General features: G+C 37.6%; 1 protein-coding gene across 1 annotated transcript in view; it reads left to right on the forward strand.

Annotated features, from left to right (window-relative positions):
• Window positions 1-12591, forward strand: part of RBKS (ribokinase) — a 69633-nt gene that overhangs the window by 30384 nt on the left and 26658 nt on the right. Inside the window, exons 5-6 of the mRNA XM_082306451.1 lie at window positions 3604-3768; window positions 8849-8940. Of these exons, the coding sequence (XP_082162577.1) occupies window positions 3604-3768; window positions 8849-8940 (257 nt within the window). The remainder of the gene's footprint in view (window positions 1-3603; window positions 3769-8848; window positions 8941-12591) is intronic.

The following is a 12591-nucleotide window of genomic DNA, read 5'->3' on the forward strand; positions in this document are numbered from 1 at the left end:
TTAAGCTGGGCTGACTGGACCAGTAGTTTGAACCAGTCTGACAGCTTCCGTGTTCATAGCAAAAATTCAGTGAGGGGACAACAGAGGTTGGCAGGTCATGATTAAAGTGTGCTTGATTATTGCAAGTTAGGACTTAAAGCTCACCTACACAGAACGCTGCAAGATAACCCTCACTTGAGATAGGCATTGTGCTGACTTTACGATAAAGTTATTAATCATTCATGAACAGTGAATAAGGCATTATTTTGTAAGTGAGTGTACCTTCAATACCAAAGCACTACTAGTATAAAAACATTCAAAATATATATTTAGATAAGGCTAAATAAGCAAGGCAAGCTTAGAATACATATGCCAGCTTGTTTGAGTTACACTTTCCAAAGAGAAAATCTTTGTTTTGAATCTTCAGGGTGATGAAGAAATGTCACCTGAATTTTTATAGAATTTCTATGTATTGACATTCATCATGAACTTAAATGTTTTGTGTACAAGACTATTCAATGCTTCTACCAAGTAATTGCATAGAAATTATGATACAATGACACACCCAAAACTTGCCCTCATATTCATGAACTGTGTGATTTGGCAGCAAATGTTTTTCTTGTAACATTCTTTTCTGGCCACAAATATAATCTTTTTTCCCTATGAATTATTATGCAGAAGCTCTGCAGCTATTGTTATAATTGCATTGTTTGAGATTTTGGTGACTTCTAAGCACTGCTAATGGCTTTTAGGCTCATCATCTCATTTTAAAAAGTGAGGGTTATTGCACTGTGGTGTTTACTGGTTTGCCTTTGATTTTTCCACTGGCAGTTCTCATCTGGTGGGATCTATAAAATGACATTTGTAAAAAAATCTAGCTCGAGTTACCTATCTTTCTAAGAAGTGACAGTAGCAGGTTTAGAAGCCCAACTGAGGACAGTATTTACATATGCAGCATTCACGCTGTTTTACGTATTGATTGGACCCAATCCCCATCTAGTGTAAGCTTGCACAAGTTTATCAGCTTCATTTAGCTGTTCCAGCTTATAGCAAATGTGAATGTGGCCCTTAATATTTTAGCTGATGTCTGCAAAACTTAAAATGATATAGATGCTTCCATCAAAACTGAGAGTTTTTAGTCTAAGTAATGATATGTTAGAATTAACTGTAATGCAGTAAGTATATTTTTCTCATTCTTAGTGTGGGCAACATTTTACCTCACTTGAGCTGTTTCAAAGTTAGGCGTACAGCTTAAGGCTTTACGGCTTCTAGAATTAACAGAGATTCGTAGGCATTTCCAGACAACAGTTTATCTCCTCCTCAAACAGATATCTAAGATACTTAAGATTAAAAAACTCTGAAAATACTTGTCTCTCCTCCTTGTTGAAGGAACCTAGAAAACTAATTTCTAGAAATAGTTAACTAATTTTTAGAAATTAGTTTTCTTAGAATTTTCTAGAATGTAGAATTTTTTTTGAAAACTTTAAAAATTAGTTAATGTTGGATAAGATGAATCCCACCCCTCTTTGCCATCTGTCTTTAACTCTGTTGTCCCTGGTGCTGATTTCCCATCTGATTTCCCTGGCAAGAAATAATTGCTTTCAACAAAATGGTTGCTGGTAATACAAAATTCTGATATTAATTGTGAGTGCATGGGTCCAGATTCTGCTTTTGTGCACGCTGGTGTAAGTTTGTGGTGACTGTTGTCATTCACAGTTAGTGTGGTATATGTAGCTAAGAACAGAATGTGGCTTTTTCTCTAAAGCTTGGGTTAAGCCCACCTGGAGTAGGTACTGCGTTTCCCTGGCAGGTTTGAAAGCAGACTTTAAGTCTCTGACCTTTTGTAGGTACAAAGAAAAGCTTCTGACTGTGATCCAGTGCAGCATGGTCTACCTTGAATTTGCACATATGGATTTAAGCAAACAGCCTTCCTTATCGCCTTGGGCCATTAGCTCTAAAGTCTAATAATAATATACATGTCAGTACAGCTAAATAGTTCAGCGAGATAATGCAGCAAGACATGTGGATAGAGTCTGAGATTCTAGGTAGCACAGAGTCCAGGCAGAAATGAAATATATTTTTGTTCCACTGATTCCCTGCCTTTTATTGTTTGCACTGCTGCACCCTATAAGCTTTCAAAATATATGCTTGGCAGAATAGGTGCAATTTGCCTTTGAATGTTTCCTCAACAGGATTCAGGTATCTCTGATAGCATTTACTTGTTGCAGAAGGTTTTTTTCTTTTTTTTTAATCCGAGATGCCCATCATTGTCTGTTGAAAAGCAGGGCGTTGGCTTTAAATGCTGAGGGTTTGCTTTTCATATGCAGCTGTTCTGTACCAAACCATTGACAGCAGAATTGCTTTGGAAAGCTTGGGCCCCTCCCTCTGAGATCACTATATTATTCTTTCCATTGTCCTGCTTTCTTTTCAGAACATATTTAGGGAGACAAGCTTTGCACGCTTCTTGTTCAAAGGACTTTGAAGTCACATTCAACAAAAATAATGTACTTAAAAACATAAATATTTATTTACAGAGTAATTCAGTTCATTACAGAATTGGTAGCCTTTAATGATTGGCAGTCCTTAAAGGAATCTTCAGCGGGGGCGGGCTGAGCCTCTAAATCAAGGAACAACTGACTTATTGAATTTAATACCTGAGTGATTAATAATAAATTTTAATTTGAAGGCACCCATGCCTGAAGGTCTCTAGGTGTTGTAACAGAGATTAAAAAAAGGAAAAATGAAAGAAAGAAACTGCAATAAAAGAAGGCAACTTGCATGTCTGAAGAAAAACAAAAGAATATCTGGAACCTACGTAAATGAACCTCCTCACCTAACTGTAAAACAAACTATGAGAATGAAAAGGATCTCAGACATGCTTTGAGATACTGCCGTACTTCCACACATACAGTTTTGCTTAGACCATTCTACTGGCCAGCTTTAAGTGCAGAAGAATCTGTCACCCACCTTCTTTGCTCACTTCTGATAAAGCTTTCCTTAGATGCAGGCATTACCTTTCTGGGTTTTGGTGGCAAGCTGATTCTGGTTTTCATGATGGTTAGGGGCCCTAACTTGAAGTGTCGCAGGTAAATGGAGCAAGGCTCCTTCTCTGAAATCTAAAGAACATGCTTAATTTTCATAGCTGTGTGAAATATTTTGTTTCCAGCTGATGGGAAAATTAAAATTTTTATGGCATTTTTGGCATATGAACTCAGTAATCACATTGATGCTCTTCTTTTCCAAGTGCTACTGGAATATTTTAGGAAAATGCAAATATCAGCCTTAGTGTATGTCCCCCATCTCCACTGTGACTAGTACAGTGCTTCTTTAGAGTTCATAGAAAACACCAAAATAAGACTGCAGAAAGTCCATACATGACTTTTCCCAAAGAAATATATACTGCATTTCTTGTGCAGTGTAGCATTCATTAGTCTGTCGATCTTTTTTATTATCTTCTGAAGTATTTGGGTATTTGAAAATGTCAGCAATGCATACATTTTTAGTGGGGTTTTTTTGGAAAGCAAATTGAAATCCTCATCTGAAATGTATTGCAGAAAAGCAAGGAATTGTTTTACATACTTTATTGCAGAAGTTAAGGTAAAAAATACATTATCTTCTCTTTAGGAGAGAATGTTATTGTCATAGTCCCAGGAGCGAACCTGCTTTTAAATTTTGAAGACCTGAAGAAGGCTTCTGATGTCATCTGTAAAGCCAAAGTGGTTGTTTGCCAGCTAGAAATATCCCCTGCTGTTTCTCTTGAAGCTCTGAAAATGGCACGTGCCAGTGGAGGTAATTTAACATAAGCCATTCTGTCTCCCTCATTTGTGTTGCATGAAAAGTGTTCTTTATCGTGCTTTCTAAATAAAGATCCTGTGGTCTATTCTGGTTTCTGTCATACTAGTTTTATTTAGAAATGAAACAATAGCCAACAAATTCATGCTACGCTAATGAAAACTGAATTCAGTTTTAAAATTTTGCAGTGTTTACCTTGAATGGCAAATCAACCCATACCCTTATAATCTCCCCGTATATCTCTGGTGTTGCCTTTCCTCCTATTTTCATGCTGTGACTAAATACAGTATAATGTTGTTAGGTCAGGAACTATGGGCCTGACTCTAGTATTATTCCAGAGCAGAACAAGCATAATGAATCCAAGTCAGTAAAGTTCCACACACAATAAAGTGAATGAAATTACCTCAAAAACAGACTTATGCCCTTGTTCTCCCATGATAGCAGTAGGTATGGCTGTCATTTTCTGTTTAGAAGTTAATATCCTTAAAGTAAAAAAAAAATGCTTTTTTTCTTAACCAAAATTCTTAGAGTGTCACTTGACATGCTGCCATTGAATAGACAGAGTCATGGTCTGTGAAATTGTTAGTAAATTGTTACTGTGCTGGACTTTTAAATGTAGCCCATCGTTCCTTCAGTGTAGCATATACATAGATAAAAGCCGACGTTTTGCTTGAACAGGATGGGGTTTCACTACTGACATGATGTTTTTGTTGTTTAAGTACCTGTAATGCTTTCAGTTACTCAAGCACAATTACCACTGTATTTGAACGCTAAGTAAATAATTATGCAAGTGAGGCATCTATATGAGATGAAAAATATGTTCCCGTCTATCCGGAAGATAAGACTGGGAGGGGAGAGCTCATAGTATGGTCAATCACGCAGCAGGTCAGGGATGGAACTAGAATCAGAACTAACTGGTTCCTTGCAGCTGGGCCCAGGCTTGCTCCAGTAGATCACAGCGTGTTGGGACTGTTGACTCTTCAGTCCTCCTTCTGCACTGAGGTCTGTGGTGCACCTGTTGTGATCACTGGTGTTCACGCACTAGTGAAGACGTCAGGTGTAGCAGAACTTCATGCATCGCGTTCATGTCTTTTGTGCTGATGTAAGCCGCTGTGTTAGATGCGAGGCTGGGAGAGAGTGCCTCCGCAACTGTGGTGGTAATAGTCATAAACTCTATAAACAGAACTGTGCATGGGGAAAAATTATTTTGACTTCTGTTTGAAACGTCAGAACTGGGCTCATGCATAAAATTTCGGTTAACTCAGTAGCACCCATGCTGCTTAAAATGTATGGGGGCGAATAGAGCTTACTATATTTTTTCATTATGGTTTATGAAAATGGATAAAAGCTTTCTTAATCTAGTGGTTACCGGACTACAGTTGAGTCATGAGTCAATATCCATGAATTATTTTGTCTAATTCTAACTCTATGCATAGTTTTGGTAAAGTTGCTTCACGCTTTTGTTACTCCCTTACAGCAAGGTGCCAGCCTGTGACAGAAGAAAAGATAGAATTTTTTAAAAGGCAATTAAAAAATATCCAAACCTGATACACAGAACAGACATGCAAGCATTTCGCAACTGTAGACAGCACTATATATCGAGAAAAGATAGTAGTTAACTGTGGGCCAGCTATAGTTCTGCGCTGTCAGTCTGCTATCATTGTGCAGCTCTCGTATCAGGAAAGCTTTGGTTGCTTCTTCTCTAAAGCAATAGGCTATGCATGTTCAAATGTCATGTGCAGTCAAATCTAAGTAAACAGCTGAGTTTGTAGCACTGTAAAAATCTATCCTTAGCCAACTGTAAATTGTTAATGCAATTTCCCTTCTTTTAGCCTGCAATACCCTCATGTATAATGCAGTACTGCGTGTTAGGATGTGCACTAGACTATTTTTGTTTAAAACAGATGCATATCCAGATGCTTCAAACCTCTGTTTCAAGGGTTTTTTACTTTTTTTCCTTCATTCTTACTGAAAGAAATAAACAATAAGATGAAGAAAGAATGTGGACACACAGGCAAGAACCCTTTGCAAGAACCCAGTGACCATCACCTGGATCTGTAAGCTAGAGAGGGACATCTCATGTTCTGACATCCTCTCTTTGTGGCACTGGTTATTAAAGATCTTGTGACAATCTGGGGGAGAAGGGAGGGAGGGAAGAAGGAAGGGAGGAAGGAAGGAAGGAGAGAAGGAAGGAAGGAGAGAAGGAAGAAAGGAGAGAAGGAAGGAAGGGAGGGAGGGTTGTGAATAATTATATGAAGTGGGTATAAATTGTACTGGAAGTCTGACTGGAAAATTCTAGGTTTTTAATGGCCACATGTTGTGAAGCTGCTGCTGCTTCCAAGAGGGGGACCGCTTCATTGATGGGCAAAACGTTATTGTTTATCAAAGTCTGTAAAGCAGTTTTTGGGCTTCTGTAATGACAGATTCTTTAAAAGACGGCTAATAATGTCCAGCCTATTAATATTGCAGCGAAGAATGAAAATGTATCATAACCAGGGCTGGAAGCAGCCTCAGTTATCAAGGTTGCATGTCACTTGCAAGTAAAGGGTCTATTTTTCAGGTGTTTCAACTTTCTAATCTTGGGCTCCAATTTTTCATAACAGCTGTTTGTCTGTGGTTAAATTCTGTGTAAAATTTCTGCCAAAGCATAGTGGCTGCAGACACCAAGCAACAGAAAAATGCCTCCCACCCTGCCCCATTTTAAAGTATGAATACTGGCTACCTTAAAATTTACTTAAGACTCAATAGCAAGGGAGCTTTCTTTTCAAGATAAGCCTTTACAACAGTATGGAAATCTGCCTGATTTATACTGTATTATCTGCCTTTGGAAAATAACTCCCTTTCACATAGACTTGAGAAATTGTTAGGGCTTCACAGCTACCCTCCCCTGAGTCTGTCCACATAGGCAGCTGTCAATTTGGGCAGCATGATTTGCAGGGTAATTCCCAAATCTGGTTTTAGGCAACTTCTTTTATACTGTCAAAGATCTCTTGTAGGCCCAGGAAGTGCAGAGCAGGAGCTTGCTTGATTTGAATACAGAAGAGGCAAAGCTGGTCGGGATGGTGGGGAGGGAGAGCAGATTTCAGACAAGGGAAATGTAGGAGGGATTTGCTTGATTTTGGGGGTGGCAGAGGAAGAAGGAACAGAGAAACTGAAAGTGGAGCAAAATTGGAACAGAGAATAGGATTTACTGAATAGAGATTGGAATATGGAAGTAGAGTCAGAGTACTGGAAGTGGGAAAAATAAAGCATAGGAGAGGGGGTGTAAAGAGATATGACATGATGAAAGTTGAGAGAAGAAGGTGACTATTGCATAGTGCCTATGCAAGGAGGCATAAAGAATGGAAACTAGGTAGGGAGAATGGATCTTGGTAAAGGGAGAGAAAGAATTTGGGCAGAAAATAATATGATGTTCCTCAGGGGGACCAAACAGATTACCCTGTTCGCAAGCCATGCTCTTCTTCACAGCCTGAAAGAGAATCTTGAGGTTCCTGTATCTCCCCCTGCTCAGCAGATATTAAATATGGGAGCAAACTAATAGTAATGTATTACACCCTGTTCATGATGAGCCTGTATTACATAAAACCCAAGTTGGAGCACTTCCAGTGATGCTCCTGATGCATGTATATGTCGGTATGATACCACAGGACAGTTTGTTTTCCAATATGTGCTGTTTGTTTGTTTTACCTAGGAAAGTATACCTTAAAGATTTGTGTTTAAAAAAATTTTATTAGGGTTTCAATTCAGACAATAGGAAATGCAAGAGTTAAGGTTGCCTGCGAAACCTTAATTTGTCTCCTTTCTGCATATGTATTATGTTGCAGTCTTTAATTATGTGATCACATGCTGTTTTTCAGTGGTATGTGATCATATAATTAAAGAGTTTATTATAATACATACGGTATTGTAATAATATAAGGGAGCCAAATTAAGATTTCATTGGAAATCCTAATCCTGGCATTTTCTGATTTCTGAGTAAATGTCTTTGTCGCTTTAATACTCTTTTTAACGAGGCAGGTAGAGAGGCATGATAAAGTTGTACAGTCAAAGGCTAAAACTTTCAGAGTGTTAATCAAAAAGGTCATCTTCTAAACTTCTCGGTACTCAGATTTCAGAAGGCTCTGTGCATCTTTCTCTTTTAGGGCATTAACTGGGATTCAGAAGTGTTCAGGGTGTCTGAATATTTTGTGCTATAGCTTAGGGTCTAAATATGCGTTTAGGACTGAAAATTTAGGTATCCAAGTTGGAAGACTTGGCCACTTACTATAGCAAATATTTCTAAAGTAAGAGAGTGTGCTTTATATAAAAATGATGGCCTTGTGGTTAAGACACAGAAGTATTAATCATAAAATTGGCAAAGTGAGAAACCGAGTCTGCAGACTTCCTGTGTTAACAGTGAGTAAGTCACTTATACTGTCCTCATGACAAACCTTTTCTGCTGTTACACGGGGCCTTAGGCTACAGTTTAAAGTTAGGTTAACTAACATATTCTACCACGTGTTAAGTTTAGGTCTAGCTCTGCCAGATAGTATATTAAAAATATACAGTGCCTTGTCTACACTACAGTTTTATAATGTGGCAGTTTGAAGAAGTTAGGTAACACATTCAGAAGCATGTTTAACTCCTTGTCTGGACATGCCCTTCATTACTCCATACCCCTGTTTCTTCATGTACAGAATGCAGATAACAACACTGAAAAAATTCTAGAAATAAATCAGTTCCTGTAAAACTTATTAAAATCCTGGAAGAAGCATCATCAGTTAAACAAATTGCATTACTGTCTAAGGCTTTTCTCCCTTTTTTTTTTTGTTTAATAATTTCTTGGTTATTTTTTCTGTTACTCTTCTGTCATGTTCTCATCATGACAGGTGCCTGCACATGAATGAGAAGTGAACATTAATATAACAAACAAAACTTTTAGCAGTTCTATAAAATGAGGACACAGAAACTGAGAGCCATTTGTGTGTTAATAATAAACATTGGGGGCTGTGAATTAACCTCAATGGTGTTTCAGGTGACGGTTTATGAATCTAAACACTAGAGATTTAGACTTTATTTTTCTTTTTTTTTTTTTCAGTGAAGACTTTATTTAATCCAGCTCCAGCGCTTGCTGACCTAGATCCACAATTTTATACCCATTCTGATATCTTCTGCTGCAATGAAACTGAGGTAATGGTCATATGTCATGTTAAAGAGGGAGTCTTAAGCAGTAAAATTTCAGAGAGATTCTGTTCTCAGAAATGCAGCATAGGGAGCAGGAAAACTGAGGCATGCTCCTCTTACATAGGACTTTTGGAGGTGACAAGTTTGATCCCTGACCTAACAAGCAAAGAGGAGTATTCTAGAATACCTTTAGATTGCACTCTAAATTAAATTAATTGTTTGCAGCGGGAAAGTTGTTTCCAGCCTTCCTTACAAGTAGATGAGTAAAACAAATCCATAAAAGGACACTTTTAAAATGTTATCACTGAGTGGTAAATATTAAAATAGATCCTTGTCCTTGTTCTGCGGTCCCTTGATATGATTAGCAGGAATGCGCTAGCCATAGTGTTCTGACAGTTTTAAACTCGCTTGCCAGGAGGTGATGCACGCATGCTGCACTTGATGTTAAATAGTAGCTTCATATGCCTCTTCCTGTCAGATTTGTTTTCAGTGAATCTGTTTCTCTGGCCCTTCAACTGTATGGTGTTTTCCCTTCCCCCCCCCCGCCCCTCCTTTCCTTCTCTTTTCTAATTCAAGTGTGTTATTTCTCCCAAAGGAAATTATTTTTGTCACGAGACAAATTAAGCTCGTCTCATAAGGCCATCGTTTAAATTTCCTATTTATTAGCATTATGCATGCTGTGTTCCTTCCCCTCACCTTCTCTTTATATAAACAGGAACGTGGGAGAAGCAACCTAGTGGATAGAAGCCATGCCTTGATCACAGTTACAGTTGTCTACAACATGAGTTCTGCAATGAACGTGATACCTTTGGGTAGAGAGGAGGGGGAAGAGCTAAGAGAAAAGCATGGCCCTGCTTACTTATAGTATTTTTTTGTCTGATGACAATGTCTGTCAGAGTAAGTTCTTCAAGACTCAATTACGCTCTTTTGAAATTTCTGTTAAAACCCATCACAAACCATATCGGAAGTTCTCAGTTCACGAGTCTTCTAGCATTTAAGGGTCAGTCTAAGTAACCCAAATGGACATTTGAATTTTATTATGGGATATTTCAGCATGTGTCTGCCAAGTTCAGATACTCCAGAGCATTCAGGAATTAGCAAAATAGGAAGATGGGAGATGCCACAGCTCCTCCGGTCTCTGGAAGGCAAAGTTTCCAGTGTAACTGGCAGTGATATCATTTGTGGCTCAGACACTGTCCAACAGCTATCAGAACTCAATTATATGTGATGAAGGGAATGCTAAGGCAAAGTATTTATTCTTGTTCAGGGGACTTGCAGGACACCCATATGGTGTTTTCTTCATTCTTTCAGAAAGCACGTATGCCTGGACTATGCCCCGGATTGGCTAAAACGGTGCAACAGCGCACATTTTGGGCTGAGAACACCCATACTCTTCCACCAATTTAGTAAATGTCATTTCTTGTTTACTTTTTTCATAATGTCACTAGTTACTTTTTTTCCCCTGCAAAAACTTATCCCCCATATGTTAGAAACAAAACTTTGTTTTTCATTACTTGTCTATTCCTGACTTCTCTCTCATTGCTCTTCGCAACACACATGTTAAAGTTTTCCCTTTGTTATACTTTATTGCTAGAGGACAGTCTTGAAAGAGACATTCTTTGAGAAGTTTAGCTTGCTGGAGCCAGGGTATATTATTATTACCACCACATGGAGAAAAGAAAATTACTTCTATTTGGAGAACAAGAAATACAGGTGTATAATTATAATAGATCCCTGCTCATTCGTCTACCTTTCCTGCAGAGCTAGGGGTACCGTTTGCATTCTTTTCTGCTATTTTCTTTTAAAAAGTAATTACCGTTGGTAGATAGCTGGGATCACCATCTGCACAATCAGACACAGAAATATGCTCTCTACTGTTGAGGAGGCTTATCTCTTCTGAATTTATGGAAATGGTAGACCTATGGAAGTTCCTGCCAGCCATATCATGGGAGCACAGATCCAAGTGTGGGACTCCTACAGCATATTCTGAGAACAGGAATGGCACATAAATACCTTTGCTTTTAACAATAACCTTTTCATACTTTACAATGAAATCAATTACATTAGCATGACTGTAATAATCAATTATGTTTGATTTGATCCTCTCTGTGTGTCTGATTTGTTGCTGAATTGATTTTCAGGGATGAACTATTGCCATTGTTCCTTTCCTTTTGCTGAGAAAAGAGGAAAAATGAAGCATTTGTTTTTCTTATGTCACAAGTTTGAAAGTTGTTTTTTTAGTAATTGTTATATGTTCATATGCCATCTGTTTTCTGTTTTCTTTCATGACTTTCTTTAATTTCAGATCCCTGTAATGTATGCACTTGAGAAGTTTGATATAGAGATAAATGTTTACATACCCAAATAAAGGTTACCAGTCACATCTCTGTATGGCACTTAAAAGCAATAAGTTAATTCTACAAATCTTAAAGATAGTTCTAATTTTTTAAACTTCATCCATTCAACCAACTACATCTGCATTTCCTTTATCTTCTTAAATCAGGAAGTACCTAAAGACTTCGATGATCCAGAATATATACTGGAAAAAGATCTTTTTATACTTTTTTTTTTTTTCCCCCCTCAGTATCTGCTAGCAGTCACAGTTAGAAAAGAGCAATAGGATAAGATGGACCTTTGGTGTGAGCCACTATGGCCGTTCTTATTTTATGGATTTTTTTTATTGTTATTCTCTATGGCCAAATTTATTGAATGTGCTGCTTACAACTGCCTTCCTGAGATGTTCTGTTCCAGCTCCATTGCCCCTTCTGCTTGGTATTTCTAAGTTTCAAATAACTTTCTTCTAGCCAAAATCCTATTTATGTTCCAGCCTTACCCCTCTTGGGGATCTTTTATTTTTTATTTGGCATGTTTAGGTACTACCAGAAAAAAAATAGTGTATTTCTGCTTTATCTTTACTAAGTCTTTTAAATAGTTACTAAATCGTCTTGAGTTTAAAGATGAACTCTTTAGAGCTATCCAGTTCAACTGCTTCTAAAACATTCTTTTTAACACAGATGTATATGCTAAGACAAGACTAAATTTACACTGATTTTTTTAATTGCTTGGTTTGGCTTTCTTAGTCATTTAAATTTACAAGTATTTATCACACAATTTTACCAAAATGTCCTTATCTTTCTTGTTCACCAAGAAATACCTTTAAATGATAAGATCCTGTGGTTTGTGGATATTATGTGAATGATATGTTTGTTTGTAACAGAAGATTATGTTAGCTGTAGAAGCGAAAGCTAGCCATTTTGCTTAAGACATCTCATACACTATGTGGAGTGTTTGTGGTGTTAAAGATGAGAAAAAGGGGGTAGTCCTTGTGATTAGCTGAATTATTACTGAGTCAGAAGTTTCTGTTGTTTACTGCCACGAAGGTCAGCAGTTTTAATCTGCGATGCCTTTGTCACAGAATAAAAGTTTAAAAATGTCAGCTATAGTTTCAGACGGCCATGGGATGTTGGGTCCCAAACATGCAAGTATCAAATACAACATCACACTTTATACTCCATCCTTCATTAAATGCTTTAGGATTTAATGAATCACATGCAGTATCTGATATAACAGCACAGCTTGTTCTTATGGATTTATGTGCTAGAGAGAAGCAAACAAAATTATACTATCAGTGAATTATCTACCATTAGTTTGTCTAGA

The sequence above is a fragment of the Platalea leucorodia genome (assembly GCF_965183815.1).
Source record: "Platalea leucorodia genome assembly, chromosome: 3".
Taxonomy (NCBI): Eukaryota; Metazoa; Chordata; class Aves; order Pelecaniformes; family Threskiornithidae; genus Platalea; species Platalea leucorodia.